We start from the raw sequence: 27,932 nt of genomic DNA on the forward strand, positions 1-27,932 counted from the left end.
CTGCCTGTCCTGCTGGACAATCCTGGCATCATAGGTGTATGTGTGTTTGCCTGTGTGAGAAGAAAACAATGGATTCCTGATGAGGGAAAAGGAATTGAATATTATTGAAACAGCATCCAATATTCCAGAGAGGGATTCAGCACACATCAAAGGCTGCCTCTGCAGTAAGTCTGTTAGATTTGGGATTAATGGACTCCACGGGGCCCTGGACACACGCAGGCAAAGAGATGTACACACACACACACACACACACACACACACCCATCAAGACACTCTCAAGCACACACACGAACGGAAACCTACAAAATCCAGCAACTCCGTCTGATAAGATTCACAACCACAGCCGGCAATGCACCACAGAGCAGGGAGAGCTTCTGGTAGCTCTGATCGTCCAATTTGGTCGACATAAAATTTCCATGAATGTTGCGCCGGCTCATTCTATGCTTCACTACCTGGTTGTTTAGACTGAATGTTTGTTTGTCAAATTAACAGATCGCCCACACACTCAGACATACACATGCACGCATGCACCCGTGCACTCGCAACCGTAAGTCACTTCCAAGCTCCAATGAGTTCATGCAAAATACAAAGAAATTGCAAATAGGGTGGTTACGCTCAGCTGTGTGTTAATGCACTTAGAGGAAAACACGAGGGGTCCACGGCGAAGAGGTTTCTTTAAATCTGGTCAGAAGGAAATGTGGCCTAATCCCTACACTGGTTGGCTTTCCACCCCAATGCCCAGTGGCTCCCACTTGCTGATTCTCCCCCCCAATCCTCAGCCACTGCCCTCCGGGGCTAAAACCACAGGTGCAGGCAAAATGCAAACCACTAGGTGGAAAATGCTTGTTGACAGCATTCTGGTGTGTTTGTGATTGGTCAGTGAACAATGAGGGCGGTTCCTGAACCACTTGTCGTGCCGATGGAACAGCTGGACAGCAAACACCAGACACAGATCTGGGTGGGAAGAGACTGCGCAGAACAACAAGGAGCTTAAAGCGTAAATGGGATTCTGCAAGGCTTAAGCTCACTGTCATTTCACAAACTGTTCGTGAGAGGCAAAGAAGAACGTTAAGAAAAGCTTCAGCACAAATATTTACACAGTATAAGATGGAGACACTCGTAATAACATTTTAAATCATCTCAAAAAATAACGTTTTCCTAAAAAAAAATAGCCTTATTAAATTACAGCGTTAATAGAAGACAAGAGATGTGTCCAAATGGGAATTTATTTAGTAAATATTTACTGTCATTATTATTTAACACTGCATATGAATCTATTGGCAGACTATGACAGCGAGACCTGAAGCTAAAAGCTACGATAATCACCTGTTGTTTCATACATCTTGAATTTTGATGTGGTTGCCTGGTTACAGCAACAGCAAAAAAGTGCATTTTCCATTGGCCTGTTCGCACTAGTTCACCAGCTCTGCTATTGTTTGCCTCTTCTGCTCTGAGTGCCGGCACACAAGCACGCCCCTGCGTGAACCCGGAGCCATGCGCACACCCAGCCAGGCTCTCATCCACATGATCATCCTGAGCAGCATTATCACAATCTAGAGAACTAGATTATCCCCTGGCTTTAAAACTTCATCCTCTTTCATTCCCACTTGGGAGGGGATGAGAGGCGGCGCAGGGGAGCAGCACCCAGATTTCCCACTTGTTAATCAAGAAAGATTTCAGTCACATTTTGACAGGACAGATGGACGGCTGTTTTGAAAAATAATGCAGGCCATCCAGGATATTTCCTCAAGCAAAAACAAATGCTGCTGAACTGTTAAAATCTTAGTCACAGGCACAGATTTTGTAAATCCGATCCACTTCAGGGAAGTAGTAGTAATTATAATCGTATAGATCCCTGCACACATTGCTACACTTGAATGTGATGGTAAAATATTAAAAGGAAGAGCCCTTGCCTAACTCGCCACACTTCCAACCGACTTCCAACAGAGTTGTCAGAATTTCAATGAGGTGAGAGTAAACTGAAAAGACGTGCCACAAACCAGCGGCATGGAGATTCATCACGCCGCGATGTTTATGAAGAAATCCTCCTTAATCTCCATAATAGATCTTTGTTGTGGTTTGAGGTTGGATGTTGAGGTCAGCTGTTAATTGGCCGCTGGTAATTACAGCTGCATCTTAAGCTTGCCAACATCGTCCATGAGGCTTCGGGGACTTGCAACTAATGCACCGCAGAGATTACCGTGGGATACTGAAAAACAACTCCCATTCATCCACACTGAGGCAACAATTTGAAGTCAAACACTCCCTGGTGTCATCATACAGTATGTTCAGCACACTACGGCGTTCATTTATATTTTGCCTGAGCGCAGTGTTTCTGTTGCTCCACATCTCTGAATTTAAATCTTTAAGCTTGTCATTTCCTTCAAATCTTCCATTATTCATGAGTAGCCATAGGGGAAAGGTTTCCCCATGTGTGGGGCCGCTTCCCGGGAAGGGAGGCAACATGGGGACAATAAGCACTCACCCAATTAAAGCTGTGTCGGACTCAAGCAATTCCTCAAGGTATTGCCATGTGACAGTTTAATTAACCAAGCCCCTTATCTAAATTTAGCAGGATCAAAAAGTAACAAACTGGGGTTATCGGGGAAAAACAGTCCCAGTCTCCATCCTCACACGTGTGTTGATTCATCCGCTCACTCACAAACAGTTTGGGGGGATGTTACGCTACACGCGTAATACAGATATCACCGGAAATTCATAAAACAAAGATTGCTTCTACGTACGAATTTACTGTGCATCATGTAGAACAAATGCTTTTACCCATAATTATTGCAGACGTGGGGATCTGCCTGATGACAGGGTCTTGGTATAGACGCATGTCCTCATGTCCAATCCTAAGCCTAACCCCTATCTTTACATGGTATATTTGAATTTTGACCAACTGAGCTTTATGAAATCCAATAAGAGACTTAAACTGTTTTAATAATCCTGTCTGTTTATGGAGCTGCCCTGTTTCATCCCAATCTCCATCTAACCACGAGCTCCTTACCTCCTCTGCTGCATCTGGCTATAGATTTAGCTTTTTGTCATTGCAAAGCCCTAACCCTGACCCTCTGTTTAAGTTCTTCCACGGCAGACACCCTATTAAATGTCAATCTGTCTGATGATTCCATCCACTACCAGAATTTACAGGTTATTCAATGGTGTTGTTTTAGCATTTGCATTCCCAAATTTTACACCATCTCACTGCAGGGAGTGGGCACAAGGACACTACTAGTTATGGTTAAAGAGAGAATAAGTCCTGGTGCCTCAGACAGACCGATCGCATTTATCTCCCTGGTTCCTAATGCAGTGTAACATGGGGAAACAAAGCCCCAGGGCACCGCAAATATTCACTCGCATCAGCTAAGGAAACGGGCTGCATAAAGGGAAATTTTCTTGACTCACTGACTGAGTAGAATGTTACAAGACTCAATGTTCTGAGAAATGACTTGTTTTTCACCGTTACTTAACGGAAGCAGAACAATTTCCTCCATTTGTATCTGCAGGAACTGAACTGATCAAACAATATTTTACTTGCCGTTTTTGTAATTAATAAGACTGCTGCATTTAATATGGAGCTACTGGGCGCAGCACCAAACAAATCACTGCAGCAATACATGCTCAAATTGCAGATGATTGTTTTTTTCCAGACCAACGTCCGTGGATAATAACCACGCTTACAAGTTCACAGTTTTTCATGCTTTACAAAGACAAACACCTATTTCTGTATAGAGGTGAGCTCATGTAGTGGTTTAAAGAAGATATTCTCCTATTCAAAACTTTATTTTAATGTTACTTCTATGATGCATTATTTACTATCGAACTTTATTGCTAATATTCCGAACGTTTACTATTTCCGTCCCCTCAGTAAACAAAATTGTAAAATGGTCAGTTTCCTCTAACTCCCAGACAAACAATAGATTCAAAGGTATCATTGAAGTGCTGCTTAGGGACCAACAGAATCAAAGTAACATTGTGATGCCATGGCAGATAAGCATTCATTTATGAGAGTTTTATATATTTGTAAAGCTGTGGATAAATATGATTACATGTTCGATGCTTGCATTGACTCTTTACAGAGCATTTCATTCTTATAGAATATGAAAACTGTGGTTTCTCCCATAGAGAGGACGATAAAGCTGCAGTCTATGAAAACATCAGGGCACTGAAAATAGCACCCATATGCAAAATAGTGCAGAAAAAAACATGCAGAAATGCATCCTGCACACAAACAGACCAGTGGCTGCCTGTCTATGGACAGTGGACAGATGGTGGTGCGATGGCCCTGGTCCAGAAAGCAATGCTGTTCTGTATCATTATAATCTGCTCTGTAGTGTGCTCCCTACTGCTGCGAAGGACAACATGTTTCACCCTCTGAGAGCAGACAGCGAAGCAGTTCCGCTGCTGCTCTGCACATGCTCTTTAAGAGCTGCTGCAACCACAAACGGAATGATATCGTGATGCCTCGATTATTTTGCCCTTGGAATATTTGGAAATTTCGTGCTGTTATATTTGCCGTTTGTCTCTAAGTGACAAAAAAAAAAACAAAAAAAAAACGACACCACACGGGTGCAGGCGAGAAAATGATTGCATAGAATTCAGTCAGACCAACACAAGGCTGCTGAATTTAACTCACCAATATTCATTAAAACACTTACAACGATAATAACAGTAAACAGCTTAAATTACGAAATCCAAAGTTGGTGCATATTAAAATATCCTGCCATCAAACCTTAAGATAAGATCCTAATTGTGTGCCGTTATCACAGATTTCACTAAGCTTTTCAATTAGAGGTTAATGCCCGATAGCAAAAAGGAACATGTACGATGTGCTGCCTCGGGGATCTGCTACACAATGGTAATTAATTTTATTTAAAGCAGACACCAAGTCTACAACACTGCTCACAAAGTAAACAAGTGGGAGCAAAAAAAAGTCTCTGTTGAGATGATGGACAAGATAAATACGCTGGCGGTATCATATGGGTATGTGGGCTTGTGCTTAAGTGCTTTTGAGTGTGGCAAAACTAGTTTGGCCAGCAGGGTTCTGTTCGCTGTCACTGTCGAGTAAAAACTGTTGATAATGTAGTTTTCCCACGGTGTTTACAGCAAGCAGGACCGTGTACTGTAAACATCACATATGCAAATGGCTCATTCCACCTGGTTTCATTCTGTGCTTGTATGAGCAAGAAAAGGAGAAAAATTAATTTCTATTTTTTTTCTCCACAGTTTTGACTTCAAAGACAAACACATTTGTCAAGCATATTGCAGTTTTATAATAATTCATAAAAATAGTAACAGTGACGTTTAACTCAGGCTTCTTGTTGGTGAAACCTTAACAATATGGGTGAAGAGTGATTAACTTTAAATCTCTATGACTCTGGATTAATCCCTATAATCAGTGTGTCTACATTTTTAAATGGGCCTTGCTTGAATAATATTCCCACTGTGTTTAATGGCTTTGTGTGTGTATGTGTGTGTGTGTGTGTGTGTGTGTGTGTGTGTGTGTGTGTGCGTGTGTTCAATGTCTGCTATGTGAGCTCACACATGTAATAATACCCTGTAATGTTCTCTTCTCTCTTTGAGAAAATGGGACAGGGCGATTGTAAGCTCTCCGGGCAGCAGAACTTATTAGAGGCCTCTTCACTGCGGGAGATCCTGGTAAATGCTGGTGGCAGGAACTTTACAGGAACTGTTCCTCTCTCTTGACGGTCGTGTCTCCACTGTGGGGTAGGCCCACTCGACGATGTCATGGGTTTCGATCGCTGACAGTTAACGTCACAGGGGTGGGGCTTGCAAAAGCAAAAATCATAACCATGAAAACAGGTAAGAAGGTACAGATGAAAGGAACTAAGATGAGAATATATAAGAGCCCTGTGGATTTTGCAGTTACAGATCTATCGCTGCTTATGAAATGCAAAACAAAACAGATGTTTGCTGCTTTTCTGGATTGTGTGCCAATGAACATAGCAGTGGAGAAGAGAGGAGAAGCCTCCCCTGCTGGGATAACGTTCCCTTCTGCTGGATTCTGGATTCATCGCGCTCTAGATTCAGACAATCAACGAGTAGACCTCAAGCCCCACCCAGGAGATTTCTGGGACCGATCTACGTACCTAGCCTTTAGGCCCTGTAAAATATTCTATACTTTGTAACTTTCAGAGAGGTTCCATGGTGACATGCACCAACGGCCCGTCCCTGTAAAATTGCCCCAAAGGTCCTGCAGTGGAAAGGCTCCCATTGTAAAGAGCCTTTCCTTCTGAAGGCTTGACCAGTCGAGCCTTTGACGGGACATTTAAATAGCACTTAGAGTGAAATAAGACACGTCTTAATTCATCGCTTCCATAAAAATGCCCTAATTATTCACCGTGGGTACTGGGGTGTGTGTCACAGACGTAGAGCCCAAATGCTAAGTGTGTGAGGCATTCATCAATCCTCTGCTGTGCTGTGCTGCTTGAGTCAGGATTCCTCGGCTGAGCCGGGATCAGGGGGTTTGCTCCGATACAGGCGGGCTGAGGTTTAGAGGTTGAGCCCACAACTGACAGCTAAAACAGCCAAGTATCACACACACACATGCAAGAAAGCAGACAAGAATGGACACTAACCTTCATGATCCATAATCATAACAAAGGAGTTTCATAAGACTGCATGTATTAAAGAAAATAGTCCAATCCCTTCAAATCTTCTATAATGAGAGAGAGAAAAAAAAGATTTTGATATCTTCCCCTTCCTTTACCCTACGAGATTTTAGGCTTTCAACGGGATTCTACTAGCTTAGCTGCAAATCGCCTCACTGCTTCACGATACGGTCGCAAGATCACGTGGTCTTCCGCCAGTGGATAGCCACACACAAACATACACCCTCCCAAATCTTATTTGACTTTGAGTGATGTCCAGATTGCTGATGGACTCATTTTCCATCACCGGGGTAACTGGTGATTTTGCCATGAATCAGGCTACCGGCTCAACCAGGGATGCGCCATGAAGGGGCTGAGGAGCAGGAAAAGATGAAAGGCTCAGAGACAAATCCCTCCTGCTGACCAGCTCACACCAACAGTACGGGGAAACAAGAGCATCTGGCTGCCGTCATCCGATGGTGCTTATTTTTCCAACCTAGTTCCAGAGGCCGTACGTTAGACTGAGGAAAAAAAGATGAAACTGACCGTAATTTCAAATGAACGACTGCTGAAACGAGGCGCCAACGCGGGCGAAGTCTGCTGGTTACAGACAGACCAAGAGGGTTTGCTGGAGTGACGCACAAGCACACGGCTCTGGATGCACCGTCACCTGTCTGCCCTGTTAGGACCATCACAGTAGCATCACGCAGAACTCCTCCGTACGTCGTCAGGTGTAAAGCGATGCTTTTAAAAATGGACTAAAATGCTCATAAATAAGCAATTTGCAATTCGTCTTAAATATTAACAATAGTCTGCCTCCTCTGAAGACTTCAGACAGGGTTTGTGCACCTCTTTTGATGATATAGAACATCAAAGTTATGCAATTGCATCACCTTTTTCTTTTACTGAAGGTCGTACAATGGGAAAAGGGGCAGAGCTTGAAATGCACGTGAGTGTGGTAGTGTGTTGCTGTGTCTTATTCCAAAAAGATGGATCTGAGTATCAGTCCATCACTGCAATATCAAGAAATATGAGGACACGTAGAAAAAGGATGGAAATATGCAAGATGGCGATTAATCATGTTCTTTAGGTTATGATTTTTCTTTTCAAGTATAGATTTGAATTACAGATTCAATGCACATGTGCACAGCTTATGAAAGCCCGCCCTTTATCTGTCCATAAAATATGACTGACGTTGAAAGGAGTGCTCTTTTTCAACAGCCTTGTAAAGGTTTATTGAAGGCCAGAGTGACTTAGGCAGAGGTTGCCATGGCTACAGGTGTGAAAAGGGCATCTGATCAGACTTGTGACCAGTAAATTAATCTCGGAATTGCATTTCTTTGATCGAAGGTTCACTCATGATTAAAAGTTAATTTGTGTGAACTGAAAGAAAGGTTGAAGATTATGTGGACTGGAAGCACTTACAGTGAGGTGGCTTCAAAAAACTGAAACAGCCGCGAGCCAAGACGGCAGAATATTACGGATGGATTAAAGTCTTACGCAAACATTTTATGGAATACATTTTAAGCTTTGCTAATAGTTTTAAATGATACACACTTTCTGACTTCTAAATGGGGGCGTGTCCTTCATACTTGATGGTTCATTGAACTGAAAAAAAATGGGTTTTACGTTTGAATTTTTTTTTTTTTTTTTTTGTTATAACGGGGCAATTCTCCTCCCATTGCTGCTCAGCTGATTCATCCTGTTTGAAGAGCCCTCCGCTGTGACTAATGCAGCCCATTGTGAGGTTGATGCTGAAACAATATATTGTTCTGCATTATCGAGACAGCAGTGCAAGAAAAAACATGCAACTGAAAAAAATAAACAAGAAAATTAAAGGTGCCTTCAGCTTGCATGCTCCATTTAGGAAATGATATGCAAATATTCACAGCTGAAAGTGATGTGGAAAGGTGCCGCACCCCCTCCAGTATGAAATGTGGTGTAAAATCAGCCACACATAAACAAAAGTACCACTTGGACATGCTTGCTGATACGGGTGGAGAGCAAAAGAGGACGGCAATGATCAGCGGTCGCGCTTTGACCGACGCAATCAATGAAGACAACAAGCGGGGCGAGGGCGACTTATCAGGGAGATACAGCGATATTCCCGGAAAGACGGTGAACTGAGCATCATTTTAGACAGTCAGATACATTAAAGAGCAGAATATAGGCAGTATGAGAGAGTTTGCTTTTTGCAGTTCTCATGTACGGCAAGACAGCAGATAATAAGCCATGGCACTTTATTTATGTAACTCATGACCTGGGGGTTTCGACAATCTCTTTTCCTTACAACTTAATTTAACATGCACAGAGGAATGCATCTCATGTCTTATCTCCCTGTATCTGCGGTGTCCTTGTACTCTAATAACACCCCCTCCCCCCGCCCCGTCCTACTCGTGCCTCACATTTAAAACAAGGCAGGAGGCAGTTTGATTATCACACTTCAATCGCGGCTCATTAGGACAGGTCAGCTGGTGCGGTCAAACAGCTTCCCTGTCAAACAGAGTCCCTCTCTGCCGCCGCTTCCATTATCCCCGTCCATCCATTTACTCGGATTCATTATCAGAGAGTAGCATCTCCCTACACCGCTGCCGCCTGTCTGTTCGCGATAGCGACTATGCCATCTCTGCAGACGTGAGCAATGTGCTGCCAGCCACTCCGCTGGAGCCAGACAAGCTCATATCAGGGTTTGCTGCAGATGCGCTTGAGCATAAATTAATTGCCGTATAAAACTGGCAAAAAAAAAAATCCTTTTGATATACTTAAGCTTAATTAATACATTGCGACTAATTATGCGAGGCTAATTAATCAATTTGATACTCGTCCCTAATGTCACAATGTCCAAATTATGTTGTTTGGATGGAAAGTGGGCAAACGGGATGAAGAATTAGGTATGGAAACAGAAAGTTTTGTGTTTTCACTAGCAATGCCAGGGGAAAACATAAATCGTAATACGAAGACAAATGATTTCTTGGGAGGGGGGTAAAAACAAGGCTACGTCCAAGTGAACCTAAAGCCCAAGAACTGAAAATGGGATTGTAGATTGAATGGGACTTAAACTGCACGCTTGGTTCCTATTGAATTTGTGAATGAGGTCGGAGTGTCCTGGCAGGAAAGCAGAAAGACCTCTGGAACGTGCGAGCTCTGAAATAGATGCTAAATGATGAGATGTGAGGGAACTAGGCCTGCAGTCAAATTACCCCATAGCGATCCACAAACACCCCCTGTTCTTTTCCGCAGTGTGTGGGCTTTTGTCTCTTTCCATGATAGAAACTAAGCGGATGCACCGACTTCACAGCTTTCTGCTTTTCAGGTTTCTCTTCACTTTTTCCAATATCTTGTTAATTAGATCACATCATTAGGACAAAACCGTGTTAAGACAAAGTAGAGCAGGACGACTTTTTAACAAGATCACCCTGCATGTGGCGGTCGTGATTCATCTCAAATAGCTGGGGGAAACAAGTACAAAAGCAAATATTTCAACGCACGCAAAGGACAATTTGAAATTCGCAATTTGAAAAGCCAAGGATCAGACCACAGTGCTGTTTTCTTGTGTAAATATTTAGAGTGAGGTGTAATTTGCTGCTTTTGAGCACTTAATAAAGATGAACTGGAATGGCGCCAAAGCGATGCTCCACCATCTCCGCCTGTTCGTGCACAATGCCTTGGCCTCCTGCCCCTACCGCCATCCACAGCTTAGCTAAGCCCACATGTTATTGGCTAAACACACCCAGCTGCAGCCAGTTAACTGTCTAATCTCACATCAATCGATTTCCCCAAACAAGGAGAGGTGCCGAGCTGCGAAGACACAGTGGAGGGTGAGAGTAAATGAAAGTGTGGCAAAGGATTAGAAACAGACAAAGGCCGGTTTGGGCCTTTTTTTACTGAGCGTAAAGCTACGTGTTTGTTTGACGTGTGTATAACCATCTCTTATCTGACACGGGCCTTTGACGGTCCGCTCTTAGGAAGACGCCTCCAATTCTACCACTTCAATGTGACAGTTTTTTAATTGCAGGCTGCTCCATGTGGGGTTTTCTTTTGTTGTGCATGTATGTGAATCTTTGTCCCTCGTGGACAACTAAATGGGAACATTTTGAAAATGAGAGCCATATGGGGTTTTTAATTGACCAATTTCTCTTGCCAGCGCATGTGGCTTTGTTCCATTCAGAAAACCAATAAAAATAAAATAAATGTGATCTCTTTACACATGCATATCGCGGCACACAGCGCTGCACAAATTGTCATCAGCCTTCCGTAAGGAGTGAAACATTCCTTCTGTCCCCGGGATTAATGGCGCTATTACAGAGGATTCTTGCTCAGTACACGGTCATGAACATCCAGATCCAGCCAGTGAGATGCATGCGAGTATAACTATTTCAGTGAATTTGTTCCCATGGGAGTATCGGTTTAACTCTTTCTTTTTTTTTAACTTCAGTAGGAGCGCTATAACTGACAGACATGTCAGAGGAATGCCGCATACCCGCTGTTCCTACTGTTCCATGAATCGTCGACATATATGTTCGCTGGTCCCCTTCTCTCCCCTGACCCTTCACCAATCAAATGAGATGGTTGGAGTGTGAAAGACTGGAATGGGTCATATCTGGGGAGTTATTGTTCTACACATGTCGTGTGTAATTTGTCCGACCCACAGCGCTTAGAATAATTATTCATATTTAATCACCACACTACAAAGCTACATCGCCTGCCGCTCGCTAAGTCATTTTCCATGTTCCATTATCAAAGTTTCAGAGATGGGTGCTCAGGGAAGAGGGACTAAATGGAGAGGCTGAAGTAGTTGGGCTTATAAAAACATAATGGGCTTGTCTGCTTTGATAAACTGAGAACGTGCAGAGAATGCGCACCCGCTCGCTCGCCCTCAAATACGCACACTGGCATGCACACAAAGTGAGAAAAGTGCAGAGAACAAAGTAGGAGAAGAATAAAGTTGCAGCCTCTGAATTCAGGAGCTCAAGCGGCACAGAAAAAAACTAATTGATAGTCGTTCGGTCCAAGCGCGCGTGGTGCTGCATCCATTTGTGCGGCTGGTGAAATTGCCAGTGAGAACTCACCTTGCTCCAAAGGTGCTGGTTTAATGCCTGTAGCCTTCAACTTCAGAGCTTCCTTTGCAGACATGTCACAACAGGAACCCTTGTTGGTGTCTTGGTCGCTGTCAGCCTGGTCGCTGTCGCCATGACCGCTGTCCCGGAGGCTCGCTCGCTCCGGGTCCTTAAATGTTGAACTACTAGAAAAACAACAGGAGGGGGAATATAACGGGTATTAAAACGCAGCACTTATCAGGTTGTGTCCTTCACCAGGATGGAAGTATAGGAACATGGTAAAACATCGATGGTGATTAAATAATTGAACAATTTAAACTGCAACATGTTGAGGATGTATTAAAAGGCCTTTTAAAAGTGCCGTATCGGCAGTATTGTCTGCCTTACGAGACAAACAGCGACTGACGTGAAAAAGAGAGGATCTTGTGTGCGATGATATTTTATGTATGATGAAAAGGAATGCTGGTGACCGCTGTTAAAGTTAATTACAGCAGCGTGCCCTTCTCCTCCCTGATGCGGCTCAATGCAGTTTATTGTCAGTTTAGTCGCTGAGGAGAAGACACGGAAACCAGGGTCAGATGTGGTGATAGTTATGGATCGCAGCTCTTACCTCTGGACAAACTGTTGTCTGCTACCCATATAATTAGGCTCCGTGGGAAAATTGTCCGTCTATGAAAGAGAAAGAGGTACAAATGTGGGTAAGAGCGAAGCAAAATACAACTTATGAGCATGCATTAATATGCAGAAAGTGAATGAGTAAATAGAGTGAGTGACACAAAATACTGAGGACTCAAAAAAGGAGTGATAAACGACATGAGCACAAAAAAATTCCAGTTAAGGTATGGCAGTGAAGTGCCAGTAAAAGGTTTATAATCACATCATAGTACCCGAAACCGAATAGAAGTCATTGTAAAAATACTTTTAAGGAATAGATCGGACGTGTCGAGACGATAATTTTTTCCCGAAAAGGGACGGATTGTTCGAAAAAGAACATGTTCTCTGGTAAGTCTTGAGTCATCTGTTATTTCAATTTCAATTATTTCAATAGAAAACTACCACCGCTCACACCACAGAAGAAAAACCAACGCTTTTACATCAAAATGACATCATAAATGTGAAAACAGGGCACAAAATATCACATTTTTGACATAAGAGTGACAAAACAATGGTGGAGCAGAATACTGATGCTTTGAGGATAAAGTTTCCGACACTATCGCATAAAGCAGCCTTAAAGAGCCGACAAACCCGTCTTCATGGGCGCACCCTTTGTATCACATTCTCATATGATCAATAGAATCCATACATGCACAAACATGAGGTAGGTGCAGGGAAACATGAGAAGTTCTGTCTGAAACTCATTAATGTGTCACAGAATGAGCCCTTCCCCGCACGTGAGCAGTGAATTAAGACATATGCTCCCATTATCTTTTATGAAGCTCTTTAATTGCATTATTTGAAATGAAAAGGTCACCAAAGTTGCAATTCCTGTCTGACATTTACATGTTTTCTGTCCATTTTGAAATATCGAAAGCAAAAATGTGAAATGAATCACAAAGGCCTGGAACAATTGTGTTAATCTTGAGAGCCCTGTTGGATAGAGGAGGGAAGGGTTGAGAAATGGTCCAGGAGAAATATGGATTCTTTTTTTCAAACTGTGTGTCACAGTCACACAAAACCTTCTAGTTTAGACTCAGAAAGAATACGAGCAGCAAAATGTCATTTGTGGTGAATAACGCCTCTTACGCCCGGCATTTTCACACACACAGCTGGGCTCTCAGTCGATGGAGTATTTCAGTGTCATCCGCGCTCTGTGGTGGTCTGGTATGAAAAGAGGTTGTGCGAAGGTCGGGCTGGCCACCTCAGTACCCTGACCTTTCATGCCAAAACCTTCAGCTCTACCTGAAGACTTAATTCCACCTTGAGTAGCTAAGAGAACAAAATAAAATGCCCCAGAAGGTTTCAAATGTCAGACTTTAAAATCATTTTTAAAAAGTTTGGCGTTGAAATGATAATAGTCTGAGAATATAAAAAGAAAAAAAGTCAGGACAATTTTGATTTATGCATCTCCTCAGTATTTTATGACCAGGGACTTGTCCTTGGACACACTTTTCAATCAGCTCTGCTTTGTTGTACCAAATATGAACAGGATGAAATGGCATTAAAAAAAAGAGAGATTTCTCTTGATTGTGACAGGGTTTAGTGCACAGGCAATAAATAGGCCATCACCATATCAATTTGAAATGATCCTGAATACATTCTTCACTTTCAAATGCGATTATTTCGCCAGTAGAAGATATTTTTTTCCACTGAGATGCTTAGATTTGCAGGTGGCAATTAAAAAAAAAAAAAACGGACACATGTTTCCTGCCAGTTAAAGTCCAGGCTGACATTAAGCCATCAGTTCTTCCGGCCTGCCCGCACGGCCCAGCCCTCTCAATATAATGGGCCTTTGTTCAATTCACAGATCGATAACAGCCAGCATGCGCCGTTTGTTCCTCGGTTAATCAGAGGCAACAATTATTTAAGGAGGGCATGATCAGCCGTGGCCAGATGTTGGTTATTAGACATTGTTATGCAGTCCATAAATTCATTTGGCTGCATGTGTAACAGGGTATTAAATGATAGATGTCTCCGCTTGTTGTCTTCCTTCTCCCCTTGCAGGGCTGAAGTAAACTGAACTACACGCGGCTGCTTTAAACAGTCTACCTCATAGCACAAGTTTGAGCTTTAAGATTTGATTAAAATATCACTCATAGCTAGACAATGGACCGAGCCGATCTGGGTCATTGGATTGCTTGGATTAACAGTTGATGTTAGTTTTGTTAACAGTGGATGAATGTCGCAACCGTGCGGTATTGAATGACGCTGAAAACGGAACAGCATTTCATCCAGCAAGGCCACAAAGGTCGGCGATATACTAAGTAGAGTCGGGCTGAGTAAGTGCAAAAAAGCGGCACTCTATTCAGCATTCCCACCGAGGGCCTAGGACTGACCAAGCAGACAGCAAACCAATTGAGACAAATGGGACAAACATATTGGAGTGCTATACTACACTCTGGCCTCGCTGTTGCTTTTTAGACAGTATTCATTTCTGCGAGACGGTGCTTGTCCCAGTCTGTCTCCCTGCGCCTTTACAAGTGTCTGAGGTGAGCGTGGCAAAAGAGGGACAAATTGTACTCTCACACATCATTGGACAACTTTTTCCTTTTGGAAACAAGAGTGCAGATCTGTGATATATCCCTCCAGAGTGTGACACATGCGTTTGTCTCCTGCTGTCAAAAAGAAAAAGAGTCATAATAATCTGTCTCTGTGTATGTGTAAAGGATGTCACGGTACCAGGACCTAATCACCCTCTTCCAATTTCCAAAACTAGAGACCTGAGCCTGCTGGAATAGGCTATTATTACCAGCTGATCCGGGTGACATCACTAGTGTAAAATGTAATATTTTTAGCAATGAATGATACCGTCTTGTGACATCGGAGCCAGATTAGTTGCGGTTGGAATATAATGGAAGAAAATCTTTTTTCCACTCTCTCATGTCTCATGTCCAGAGTTTCGCCCAGCAGAAGAACTTTGGAGCTACCATGGAGAACGATGTGGAAACTGCCTCTATCTTTCCTCTGATGAGGAGTAGTATTTGCTGAATAGCTTCTTACCTGCTAGCCACTCTAGGTAGGCATGGCAAAGACTGAAAGAACAGAGATACTACCAAAAATAACTTACTGCAAGTTTTATTGAGCATTAATAACACCCTCTGTTGAGATCTACTCCCAAAGGCCCTTCCTAAAACGTCCTTAGATATCTTAGAAAGCCGTCTTTAAGAAAATGATAAAACCAATGAGACAAAGTGAAAGAATACTTAAGAAAGTAACCAAAAAGGAGCAGGAACAAGGCAATAATTAGACGTCATCGATTGACTAGTGGCCAAAGAGCAATTTTCAGTGATGAAATGTAATTAGCTGGTCCTACACATCTTCCAGGAGGTAACACACCAGTCAATCAGCAGGCTTAAGTGAACTTAAAAAGCATCAGAATCCCCCGTCTAAATATGCTCTACTGTCTTCAAACTGCGCGCAAGAGGTTGGGTCAGACACAGAAGTGCCTCTCGCCCCGGTGCATTAGAGGCACACAAATGGACGATTTTAGATTGAGATCGATTCTGAGAGCACAATCTGCTGTACAGGGCTAACCGCCGAGGCTGTGGTATTTAATGCCTGCTTACTTTTGAAACTCAGCACAATCAGATTAGGCAGCAGATTTGCAGTAGATGAACATACCAACAGAGTTGATGCTGATTAGACACATTTCTGCAAGTGACTCCTGGAATGACTGGACACGACACAATGCTATTAATTGCAGCAGCAGCCTTCTCTGCATATATTTACACCTTTGTATGCGCGAGATGCCTTCCATCGCATTCTGGCTATGGTGCATGAGGGCAGTGAGGACATCCTTTCTAAGGATGCTGCAAGTTTCAGACAGATCTTCTCTGTCACGCATCTGTAATCAAATCAATTACAATCAAACACAACCTCATCCTAACCTTCAGTTGGCATCATTGCGACCTCTTTCAAGTGTCAACAATCGGACGCACGCAAAAAATATAGGGTAGAGATTGATACTTTAACGTGAAATGATGGGGCATATTTATGCATGGTAGCTTCTTAACTACCACATGGTTGTTTTTTTTGGTTTGTTTTTTGAAAAGCACAGGGGAAACCCAAATCTAAAACAGGCTACATGCTAATCCCACAGAGTTAGATTTGAGATTATCCCTCTGTGCATCTATTAGTGTGGCCAAGGCTTTAGAATAACATCATAACTATTTTTCACAGTGCATGGTGGGATACATTTAGGGTACCATACAGGGTCACAGCAATCCTCACCGATCATTTGGACACCCCAACAAAATGGAAAACGCACTATGAAGTGCACTAAATAGGACAAAGCGGCTGATTTTGGACACGATTAGGCAGTAGCAGCTGAATTTTGTGCATGATGATTTCAGACCTTGAATGACTGGCGTAAAATGAGTCACTTTTCTTCCGAAGCACATCCGTGATTGGAATAAACCGTCAAACTTGATGCAGACACTGTGCATTACATCAGGTAAAAGCTCTTAAATAGTTAAAACTCAAATTGTGTTGAGACTTGGAAAATGCTTGACCACAGCAAAGACTTCATTTTTGTAACGTCATTTTTACCCGCATTTAAAAATAAAGGCCAGAGGATTTACGCAGGTGAAATAAATGTGAATGCCAGTTCAACATAAAAACAGTCATGTTAATAGTGAGGCAACGCTAATCATCTATTGCTTCGTAGCACGCATACAATTGCTCCAAATCATCTGCTTATAAGTCAGTGTATTGGATCACTGCAGAAGCAGTGTGACCTCTCTATGGACTATTAATTCGCTATCAGCAAAGATACAACATTCACAATAAATAAAATGTAACAGATCACATATCTTGCCTAGTTGACCATGCTGTGCTTTTAGCGATGCCTGTTGGGAGCAAAAACACACCCTAACAATGCAATTTGTGTGTGTGTGCGTATCTGGTCTGTCTCAATAACACATCCTAGAGTAAGAAAATACAAAATAGTGGACTTGTTTTTCACACTAGTAACTGAGGAGGGAGATCGGTGAAAATCTGAAGAATGAACGAGCACCAGGAGGGCTGAGCTGTTGCGCTCGCATGTCTTTATCAAGAAGAGCAGACAAAAACTCTACTTCAAAGCTGATTTTCCATAACCTGCGCAATTGCTACTAATTTATTATTCCTTTTGAATGTGAGTCTGAGAAACCAAAGACATAATTTTCTCCTCTGACTACAAATGACTTCTTTGCTCTCACTTCTTGGGGAGTTTTCTTCAGTCAAAGTGGGGTTGCTACAATTGCCTTTTCAGCTGTGTATGAAAGAAAGCCCATCACGCAGTGCTATTTTTTTTTCCAGCTGCCTTTGTGGAGCATATTTTCTAATAATGTTTGCCATTTAATTCTTGTAAAGTAATTATTAGTAAGGAGCATGAAAAGAACATTTTAGGATATTAAAAATAAATACTAACAACCCCCCTCCCAGATACACACACAAAATTACAGATGAAGTGATGTTAAAATGTGCCCTTGAGGCTGACATTATTGAAAAAAACTAAAGAGTAAAAACTTGAATCATTTTTATTCTAATAACCCATCTCACAGTCAATCTAAAATAAAACCCCACTAAAAATAGGAGTGATGGATAAACTCAAAACAGATGCTGGAAAAAGAAATATAACTCAGATTTTTTCCAACAAATCCAAAAACATACAGTGGAGTATGCAGGGTTTTTTTTTTTTTTTTTTAATCTCTCGTGAATGTAACTGAATCATTAAACGGCTCTTGTTGAATCATGATCGTCTTTAAAAAAATATATATATAAAATAAAAAGATAAATTGAAATAATAGTGACCCAACATCCCCCTGGGTGCAGATTGCACTAATCCGCCACCTTGGAAACATAACTGAACCTCAATATCATGGATTAACACTCATTTCTGGCTATTTGAAATTAATTTGACTGTGACCCATTTACCCAAATTTTGGGATACAAAACAGTATTTTCTCTTGCCTTTTCTTTTCTTATCAATAAGGACAGTTTGAACATGCTTGTCTCCTTGGTTTGCCTTAAAATCAATATAATCACATATTGGCTTCGGTCCAATGTGACTCAACTGGGAGTAAAGATTTTGTGCTTGTAGTTTTGGAGCGCGGTATTGTAATGCTGCCTGTCTTGAGGTTTTGTGCTTGCTGAAATTTGCTCATCAATCAGCAAAACAGGTTTCTTGGTACCTGGCGTCATCTCTGACCTCTCATTATTACAACCCAAAACTCTGAAAGTGCTCATCAACAAGCAAGCACAAATATAGCACACATAGTGCATGGAAAATATTTCTTTACTACATTCCCTACACAGTAAACGTCTAATAGTGGGAATTCTAGGAAGGGTCGGATTTTCTGGTTAAAACGGCACAGCTGCACCCCCTAACAATATGTGGGAGCAAAGGTAGTCATAGATTTATTTAGTCGGTGCAGAAGATGTGTGTTCTTCACAGATCATGAAAACACACAGTTAACACAAAGTAATGGGTTTAGCTGCCTGCCTCTAAATTGAGCAAAGCAGTTTTCAGGTAGTCGAAAGTGCACTTTCACGGTACTTTTAAGACTATTGTTGCATTTCAGAGGCCATGTCAAAATGGGAGACAGAATTCAAGGGGTTCGCAGGGGCTCTGTAGAATGCAAGAGTATGCAGGTTAGCTAGATTGAAAGCTTGTAAACAGAAACATTAAAGAGCAATTTATTTCATTTGGATTGATCGAGCAAGAGCAGTTCCGTAGTTCAAAGGGTTTTAAGCTATTTCCCATAAGCCCAGCACTCGGCCCAGCCAGACACATACACACACACACACCTGTGTTCTCCCCTTCTGCTTCTCGGAGCACACATAGAGCAGATGGACTGTGCCTTTCAAGGTGACCTAAGTATCTACTGTAGGTGCACTGAGCCTGAGGTAAATGAGCAAAACTGGGGCTGAAAACAAAAGAAAGACAGAAAATACTGCTCAAGTTCCTAAAATAAAAAGACCTGACTCCTTATTATCAATAAGCTGTTGTCAAAGTATTGGGCACTGGTTCTTCTCGGTTTCTTTTAAGTGCATTGAGGGAGCACTAAGCATCTCTGCAAGCAGCTTTGGTATTAATCAGCGTTCTAGAGGAGAAACAACCGCATATAATCTCATGCTCTAAACCCAGTTGACCTTCCCTTCAAATGCACGGATACCTCATAGATGCTTTCAAAGACGTGGCCCTGAGCCTCCGCGCTTTGCTAATTTTTCCTCCCCTCCCTTGCTCTCCCACCCCTGTTGTCTATCTGATTAGTTCCTTTCATAACTGCACCCATTCGCTTGGGAATACATCGACTCAGCATGTCAATGTGACCTTAAACAGGATGCATTTTAGACAATGTGTGTGGGGACGGGGGCCGTTTTAGCCCATCAATCGTGGAAGAGGAGAGGAGAGCGGGGCCGAACGCGCAGGTTCCATCCATCATCGAAACAGTATCGAGAGTGTCTCAATAGCAACTTCTGTTCAGTTATCATTGAGACGACGCTTTCATCTCAGTACTTCATTTATTAAGAGCGCGTGCAGATCAATATGGCAGGCATACACGCTCTGTACTGTTGACAAGATAATCTCATCATTATGAATTTGGCTTGTGTCGTCACTAACATGAGCAATTGCGACGCTTATCTGGGAGGACAAGAGCAGCAAGGAAGTGTGTTTGCAAAAGGGAGGAGGAGCAAGCAGAAGGCACAGAGTTAGAGCGCCGCTGCTTTTAAAACAACGCTCAGGGTGACAGATAATGAAATACAGTATTTCAGTAGGAATAAATGAGAAATAGAGCAAACCAGCAATTGATCTGAATGCTGAAGTCTCCAAATGATTTCTCTCTAAGACCTAAACCCAGTGAGGAGCCTGCCGGGTATGTGTATCACAATAGGAAAAGTTAAAACCAGCCAATACACTGTTCCCAATACACCATTAGCACTCAGCAATGCCGCCGCCACCCTGTTGAGAAGACAGTGAAACATTTAAAAGTAGATCCTGTGCACGCTAGAACTTAGAGGGGTCTTTTGTTCAGGTGGCATTTAAGAGTGCCAACTAATTCACCTCTGCTGCAACGAATCCACAGCAGAACAATTTGACTGTCAATTCCCTTCACACACAAACTAGGCTTTAGGCATCATGTCGGGGTTCTAAAGAAGCTCCCGATGTATGTTTGCCAAAACAGAGTGGCAAGCGGGACAGCGTCGGGCATGACTCAGATGCACAAATGGAGGGATTATGCAGAAGATTTTGAAGGCTAAGTGACTGTTATAGACTCCAGTGGTGGTGAAATTGCTGTACTTTTAAAAAAAACAAAAAAACAAATTGTGTTTGCGTTACTCACGGGGCAACCGAAGGAGAACCAAACCGTATAAGCTGAAGACAAAGATGGGGGGGGGGGGACAGTGAGGGAAAATCATTTTTTCTTACAATAATGAGCCTGGAGGTGAGAACAGACACACATAAGTCTTCCTCAGAGTTGCCGCATGCTTCTCCGACAGTACATGCCTGGGGGCCACGTTGCGGGGAAACGCGAAGGAAATAAAGCACTCTGTTTGGAACAGTGGCAATTTGATTTACATCTTATCAGACAGATGGACAGGCAAGACAGATAGACAGATAGCTAGATAGATATGACATTCAACACCCAACACTTGGGGGGAATGGCCCCATACAGGGACGTCCATTCCAATCACGGGGAAGAAAAGCTAGCTATCCAGAGCACAGCTGGTGGTAACGCAGGTGCCTGCGTGTGTACATGTGTTCATGCATGCACACATGCACACAAAGAGCAGATGAATCCAACATTCCTCCACTGTGAAGGTTGGGATTTGTTCTCATTTTGCGTGACCGCCATGAAAGGGTGGCTCGCAATATTTTTGCCTAAAATCAAACCAGAGACCTCTCTGGGGCGTGAACAGGGATCTTCTTTTCCTCCAGTAAAATGGCGTGCACCAGAGCAGGCGGTTTTCTATCAGAGGCGGGGAGGGCAAGTAAATACTCGCATTTAGTTGTAAATAATCAAATTTTGTGGGGGTATTTATTTCGGTTTGAAAATAATCCTGTGTTCTGCCCTCTTGTTGACACAAATCTGCACCCAGAACGCTCTGATGTTTATCGTGACATCCTATGCTTCCCTCTGATTTGTAAAACCCTATTATTTATTAATGAAAGCGGATGCAAATATAGCTGTCATTTTATGTACTGCACTACAGAGCAACCTTCACCTTCAAGACAGTCAAACGGCACTTCACTGACACAAGCACGTCTACAAATCCAAATCAAGTCATACCAAACAATAAACAGAACATTCACAACAACCTCCATAAGTAATATAAATTAAATGTAGGCTTGTTTATTGAGACTATTTGATGTTTTTCCCCATAGCAACATTCTGCAGTCTGAAGATGCTTATTCTTTGTTTTATCCATCATATAAGCTTAGGGGAGATGAAGAAAAAGAAAGTTACGTATTAATAATTCAGAATTTCAACACATTGTACAGTAGCGGCCTCTTTATTTAAGGAGCTCTGAAGCTTACACCCAAAGGCAAGCTGGTGATATTTTGTTTCTTTTTTAAAATTGTTTTATACAAAATCTCAAATGAAATAAATTTAGCCATGTAGACTGAATTACTAAAGCAGCAGGACAGAAATGCACAAATGACTTCTTGAACTGTCTCGCAGTTCTGCAAATGACTGTTTCTGCATTTAGCTGCCGAGATGCTCAACCCTGTCTGCAGTCAGATTTCAGCGCCAGCAAGTTTACCGGATGTGTTCCTCGGAAAGCTTCAGAGCAGAGCAGTTATCTAAAGATGAAGGGACTGGGAGGGAAATGAAATAAGGTGTATTTTTCTATTCATTGCACAAGTGGCTACTGAAGTGTGGGAGCACTTTCAATACAGTAGAGCACAGAGGATTTGATAAAACATTTTTTTTGGGGGGGGAGGGTGGGGGATTTGTAAAAAATAAACAAAAAACAGGCCAAGTGTGGTTACATGCACAATGTGCGTCAATGTTGGGATGGATTGGGAGTAACTGCCAATTAAAATCTTGAAAGCACTATAAAAGATATGGACACACAAACACATGTACAAAAAAACAAAGTCAACTTAAATTATGCAGCTCGTTCTTTAAAGCAAACATTTTAAGCATCTGCTCCAGATACATTGTTGGCATGCATATCATTAGCCTAACCTAAACAGATCACAGGGGTGAAAATTTGATCACACACACACACACACCTTTTGAACGCCTTTCCTGGTTCAGAATTGTGACTAAAGTCTTTTGTTATAATTAGAGTGTTTGGTGGTAAATTTAGCAGCAAACTTTGGAGGGAGGGAAATATTCACTGTTTTTTTTTTAATTGTGTCTGACACTAATGAAGAAAAGAGAGCAAGAGAAAAGGGACAAGTCAAGTCTGCAGAGGTAACAGCCCGTTTCTCTTCATGACACTTCATCTAAATTTCAGAACCTAAAAGGCAGAATGTCGCCCCCTAAAGGTGATTATTGTTGCCTTTCAGATCCCCTTTTTCTACCATCCTCCCTGCATCTTCTTAAGAGAGGTGGTCTCCTACGATTTGGGATTTTTGGTATTGAGGGCAGCATTTATAAAAAAAAGGGGAAACAAACGCAACTGAGACGGCTGTGAACCAGTTTGTGGGCTACAGCTGGCACAGCTAGCGTAATGAGGGATGAAATTCTTGAACATATTCCTCACAGGCTCACTTTTTGGAGCGACTTACTGAAATCCCTTCTTCCTGAGCATTGAGAATTTTTGCAGCAGATTGGTTTTAACCTTGATTCCACACTAAGTAATTCCGTTCAACGCCTTAAGTGGAATTAGGCATCATCATCCATCTCCTTATCCCAGGAATTCTCTTTAGCATTGAAAAGAAGCTCTCCAATGGGCTGGGTGCTGGCATGGTGGCGACAATAATAAGGCCAAAAGAGCTCTGCTAATATGTTCATATTATTCCTGCTCCCAGTCAGAGTTCATGCCCAGCCTGTCTGCCAGTGCACCACTATAAAATATCATTAGGCCAACAGTAGAGTGCAGAGAGACTCAGAGCTACAGTCAGTTACAGTAGCTCCAGTAGGTGGACATGAAGACGCTGCTTGCCTATTTTATCTGGCTCTGTTTTTTTTTGTTTTTTTTTTTAATTTAGCTTCTGCTTACACAAACAGTACAGTGACAGATGGACTGAGAGACTTTGAGATCAATGGTGTGGCAATTCCGTCTTTGTTTCCTTACATTTTGCCCGTAGCCCTCTCTGACTCAGGTTACAGGTCTGTCCACAGGAACGCAGAGAGGAAGCAGAAGCTTAAAGGAGTACAGAAAGTGATACGCTTCTGTACAGTTTCTGAAGAAACTTAATGCCTTGGGCCATCTCCCTCCACACAGGTCTCTGTTGAATAATACAATAGAGCACCCTGCACTCCTATTGCAAGTAAACAAAACACCAAGGAATGTGTTCCCATTTCCCTTTGGACATTACCAAGTGCACAAAAAGGAAGTGTAACGACGTCAGACCCTCCACAATTATCGGCCCTTCATTAGTAAAGACGCAGGCTGCAGAACGGAGCAGCAATTATTTTGTTCCACTGATTAGGAACCTGTAAACGGCGTTTGCATTGACCCTTGCACCGTGCAGCTGGCTCATAATAGGAGCAAGGCAGAGGCTGGGGGCAGGAACAACACGACACTGAGTGGCCATTTTTCCTGGTGGGAACATGTCACGTCTGATCACATTCATCATCACGTCCATGTCGACTGCAAATGCTGCGACTGGAAAACGGCATTCGAGAATGTGATCCATTCGTTTGAATGATGACCTTCAATTTTACAACTGAGTAAGGTCAAAGCTAATAATAATCAAGTAAATGATAAAATTATTCAATGAGGATTTATCATTTATATGAGCTAGTAGTTATTTAAAGCACTTTATTTTGTAACAATAGTAATAATGACAAATGGCATTAACACTGCCCATAGTCAGCATCATTGTGTCTCGCTGTCGTCAACAATCCCTAATCCATGTCTGAAACGACAGACTTTTAATGGGCTTAAGGGCCAATGACACAGAAATTATCACGTTAGAAGCTTATACATCCAAATTAGTCCGCATAAAGACACATAACTGCGAGACTAAGTACAATCTTGCTAATCTCTGGGAATTAATCAATATGGCTCTGTAAATGTGCACAGTTATAAAAATGTTAGACATGGAATGCAGAAAAGACCAAGGATGCCTTCACTCTGATATTTCATACTTGGGTAAAATTTCCCATTACAGGTATAACATTTTTAATAAATTTGTATTAGATAATATTTAGGTCTGCAACAAGCCAATCTCATAATTCCAAAAGATTGATTTGACAGTGATTGATCACTTGATAAAAAATGTGCATATCCAAACTGATTTCAAAAGCTTCGTTGTGACACATTCGAGGCACAAATGATTTGTGTTGATGTTACGGGCTCTGTTATATTAGAACACCAGGATGACTGTTTAATCCCTCTAATGTGCCACCCTCCCTCCCTCTCTCTCCCTCACCCCTTCCCTCCCTTCGTCTCTCTCTTTACTCCTAGGAGTCTTTGTCTCTGACTGCTTTATCTTCCTTTTCTTTCATTTCCACAAAACAAGGGCAAATGTCGATACAGGAACTGTTAGCTTTTAGAGAGTTGTGATGTGAAAATGGTGGCAGAACAGTGACGGAGAAGAGTGCAATTTCCCTTACCTGTATGATGGACATGCGGTTAGTAGGTGTGTCTGTAGTGCTGGTGACTGGGCCTGTGAAGCTGGTGTGGCATCCCACGTGGCTTTGAGGCACGCTGATGTTATTGGTAGTGGGCTTTAGGTACATGACCTCTGACCTTGGTGAGCTGAGTGGCAGGCGTGTCTGGTAGTCAAAGTACATAGGAGAGGTGGCCAAGGAAGGACTGCTTACCACATTCATCACATTCATGGCATCGCGCTCCTCCACCTCGCTCTGCACCAGCATGATGTCGTTCTTGTTAATCTTCTTCTTCTTGCCTTTTCCCAGCTGCGGGTGCGAGTACTCAGCAATTCGACAATTATAGGTACGGATTTCCTTGTTTTCCCGCTTGCACTTTATCGCTATGGTCACCATAGCAGCCAGAAGCATAATAGATATGATGCTTAAAGTCACAATGAGCGGGAGAGACATGTCCCAGTTCTGACTGTCCTTCATGTGAGGCAGTCCATCAGGGGGACGCCCATCGGATGCCTTGACGATCAGCCTGGCAGAAGCAATGAGTGTTGGCTTGCCGTGGTCCGAAACACGAATGATCAGCTCCACGTTGGGGTTAACGTCGTCCCAGAATGGGTGGGCTGTCCGCACCTCCCCAGTCACTGGATCAATCTCGAAAAGATGCTCCTCGTTACCTTCTGAGATTTCGTAGGTCAGCCTCCCACTTTCACCGTAATCGTTGTCCACGGCCCTCACTGTCGTGACAATGTAGCCAACGCCAACATTACGTGGCACGTGGATTTCAGCCGTGTCATTCAGCAAAATGGGTAGAACTATGACAGGGATGTTGTCATTGACATCTAGAATGCTGATCCGCACCGTTGTGTTGCTCTCCAGGTGAGGAGATCCAGCATCTTTAGCAAGGATCTTGAAGTCGAAGTACTTTATTTGTTCGTAGTTGAACGATCGGACGGCATAGATGGCACCATTGGCAGCGTTCACATTAACATAGGTGTTGACATCACCCCCGCTCACGTTGGAGTTGATTATACTGTAGTACACCGTGCCATTCTGGCCAAGGTCTGGGTCATGTGCCAGAACTGATCCAAGATACTCCCCTGGGATGTTATTCTCGGGTATCTGAAGAAGGTAGACTGACTTGGTGAAGCGTGGAACATTATCATTCTCATCCAGAATTTTAACAGTGAAGGATTTGGTGGAATTTAAAGGAGGGTTGCCATTGTCTTTGGCCACGATGGTGACATTGTACTCATCTTGGACCTCTCTATCTAAGGGCCTGTCTGTCACTACAGTGTAGAAGTTGTCGTAGTTCTCCTCCAGTTTAAATGGAACATTACCGAGGACTCGACACTGAAGCTGCCCGTTTCTTCCAGAGTCCTTGTCTGTGACGCGGACCAATGCAATGACCGTGCCCGGAGGTGCTGCCTCACTAATGGCTCCTTGTCTCACAGACACAAAGCCTATAGAGGGCAAGTTGTCATTTCTGTCAACGACTTTGACTGTGACTTTACAATGGCCTGGGATTGAATTGGGACCTAGATCTTTTGCTTGGACATCGATTTCAATAACTGGGCTCTCTTCATAGTCGATTTCACCCTGAATTTTTATGACACCCGTTCTTGAGTCTATAGAGAAGAGTTCCCGGATTCTCTCAGGGGCATAGCCACTGAAAGAATAGACTACTTGTCCATTGTTGCCCTCATCTGGATCAGTAGCATTTAAATCAATCAGAACTTTGCCAGGAGGTGAATTTTCAGGAATTTCCACTACATACGAAGGTTGATCAAACAATGGGCTGTTGTCATTGGAATCAATAACTTTAACATTTATCTGCATGGTACCTGACCTGGGGTACTCTCCCCCATCAGTAGCTGACAATATAAGAGTGTGATGGCTTCGTTCTTCTCGGTCCAGCGGTCGCTGAATAACTAATTCTGGGAATTTACTCCCGTCCCCGCGGGATTTCACCTCCAAGGAAAAAAGATTGTAGTCATCGCGTGTTATTTGATAGGTTTTCAGACCATTTTCCCCAGCGTCTGGGTCATGTGCACTGGTCAGGGGGAAGCGTGTTCCTGGCACTGCATTTTCAGAAATGTCAATATCAATCTGGTCCGAGGGAAAAGTAGGCGAGTTGTCGTTGATGTCCTGAATATCTATTTTGATCATACAGATTTCCTTGTCATTGGCGAACACCTCCATAGAGAGCTGGCACTTGGGGTTCCTCTTACACAGCACTTCCCTGTCGATACGCTGCTTCGTGAACAACAGTCCGCTTTGTGGGTCCACGTCGATTAGATGCGGAGCAGAGTTCTCCAGCACCCTGAAGTTGGTTTTTTTACCCTGACCTCCCGGTCCGATCTGCTCAGGTCCTAGTCTGGCATCTTTGGCAATGTTCCCAATCACTGTCCCTGGACCTTGCTCCTCCGGGACAGAGTAATTCAAGTTTTTTAATGTCAGGGCATGAGCCCACAGGAGAAAGAAAAAGAAAATAGAAAGATACATCCCCACTCAGTAAAGGCTGCTGTCGTGTGTCGTATTTACTCTTCCTTTGACCTGTTGATATTTTCTTCAAATGTAGTATTTCTATTCCTCTGGATTAAATAAAGAGTCCTGTTCATCATGTGAGGCCCGAGCATTCGTCTTTTTTCCCCTTCCCCCTTTGGATTGTCTTTGCTCCACGTATCTCTTCCTCTTCCTCTCCCGGCAATCTGTGGTGCTGAACGCCTAATTTATATTCAGCTGAGTGCCCGGACTCATCTGAGCAATAATCGCGATCAAGCCTCCAAACAGAATACTCATTGTAAGTGTTCAGTCCTATCACCTAGGAAGGAATAGAGAGAACAGGATACATGTGTTACCATGCATATGTAGTAGAGACTCTTGCACAT

General features: G+C 42.8%; 1 protein-coding gene across 3 annotated transcripts in view; it reads right to left on the reverse strand.

Annotated features, from left to right (window-relative positions):
* The window catches only part of pcdh17 (protocadherin 17), a 46,331-nt gene that overhangs the window by 17,115 nt on the left and 1,284 nt on the right, over positions 1-27,932 (reverse strand). For 2 of the 3 annotated variants that reach the window (XM_003969660.3, XM_011610095.2), the window contains exons 2-4: positions 25,051-27,865; positions 12,282-12,340; positions 11,684-11,856 (exon numbers count right to left, since the gene is read on the reverse strand). In XM_003969660.3, the coding sequence (XP_003969709.1) occupies positions 11,684-11,856; positions 12,282-12,340; positions 25,051-27,546 (2,728 nt within the window). In that variant the 5' untranslated portion in view covers positions 27,547-27,865. The remainder of the gene's footprint in view (positions 1-11,683; positions 11,857-12,281; positions 12,341-25,050; positions 27,866-27,932) is intronic. The other variant, XM_029846074.1, reaches the window with a different exon arrangement.

Source organism: Takifugu rubripes, chromosome 13, assembly GCF_901000725.2.
Source record: "Takifugu rubripes chromosome 13, fTakRub1.2, whole genome shotgun sequence".
In the NCBI taxonomy this organism is placed as follows: Eukaryota; Metazoa; Chordata; class Actinopteri; order Tetraodontiformes; family Tetraodontidae; genus Takifugu; species Takifugu rubripes.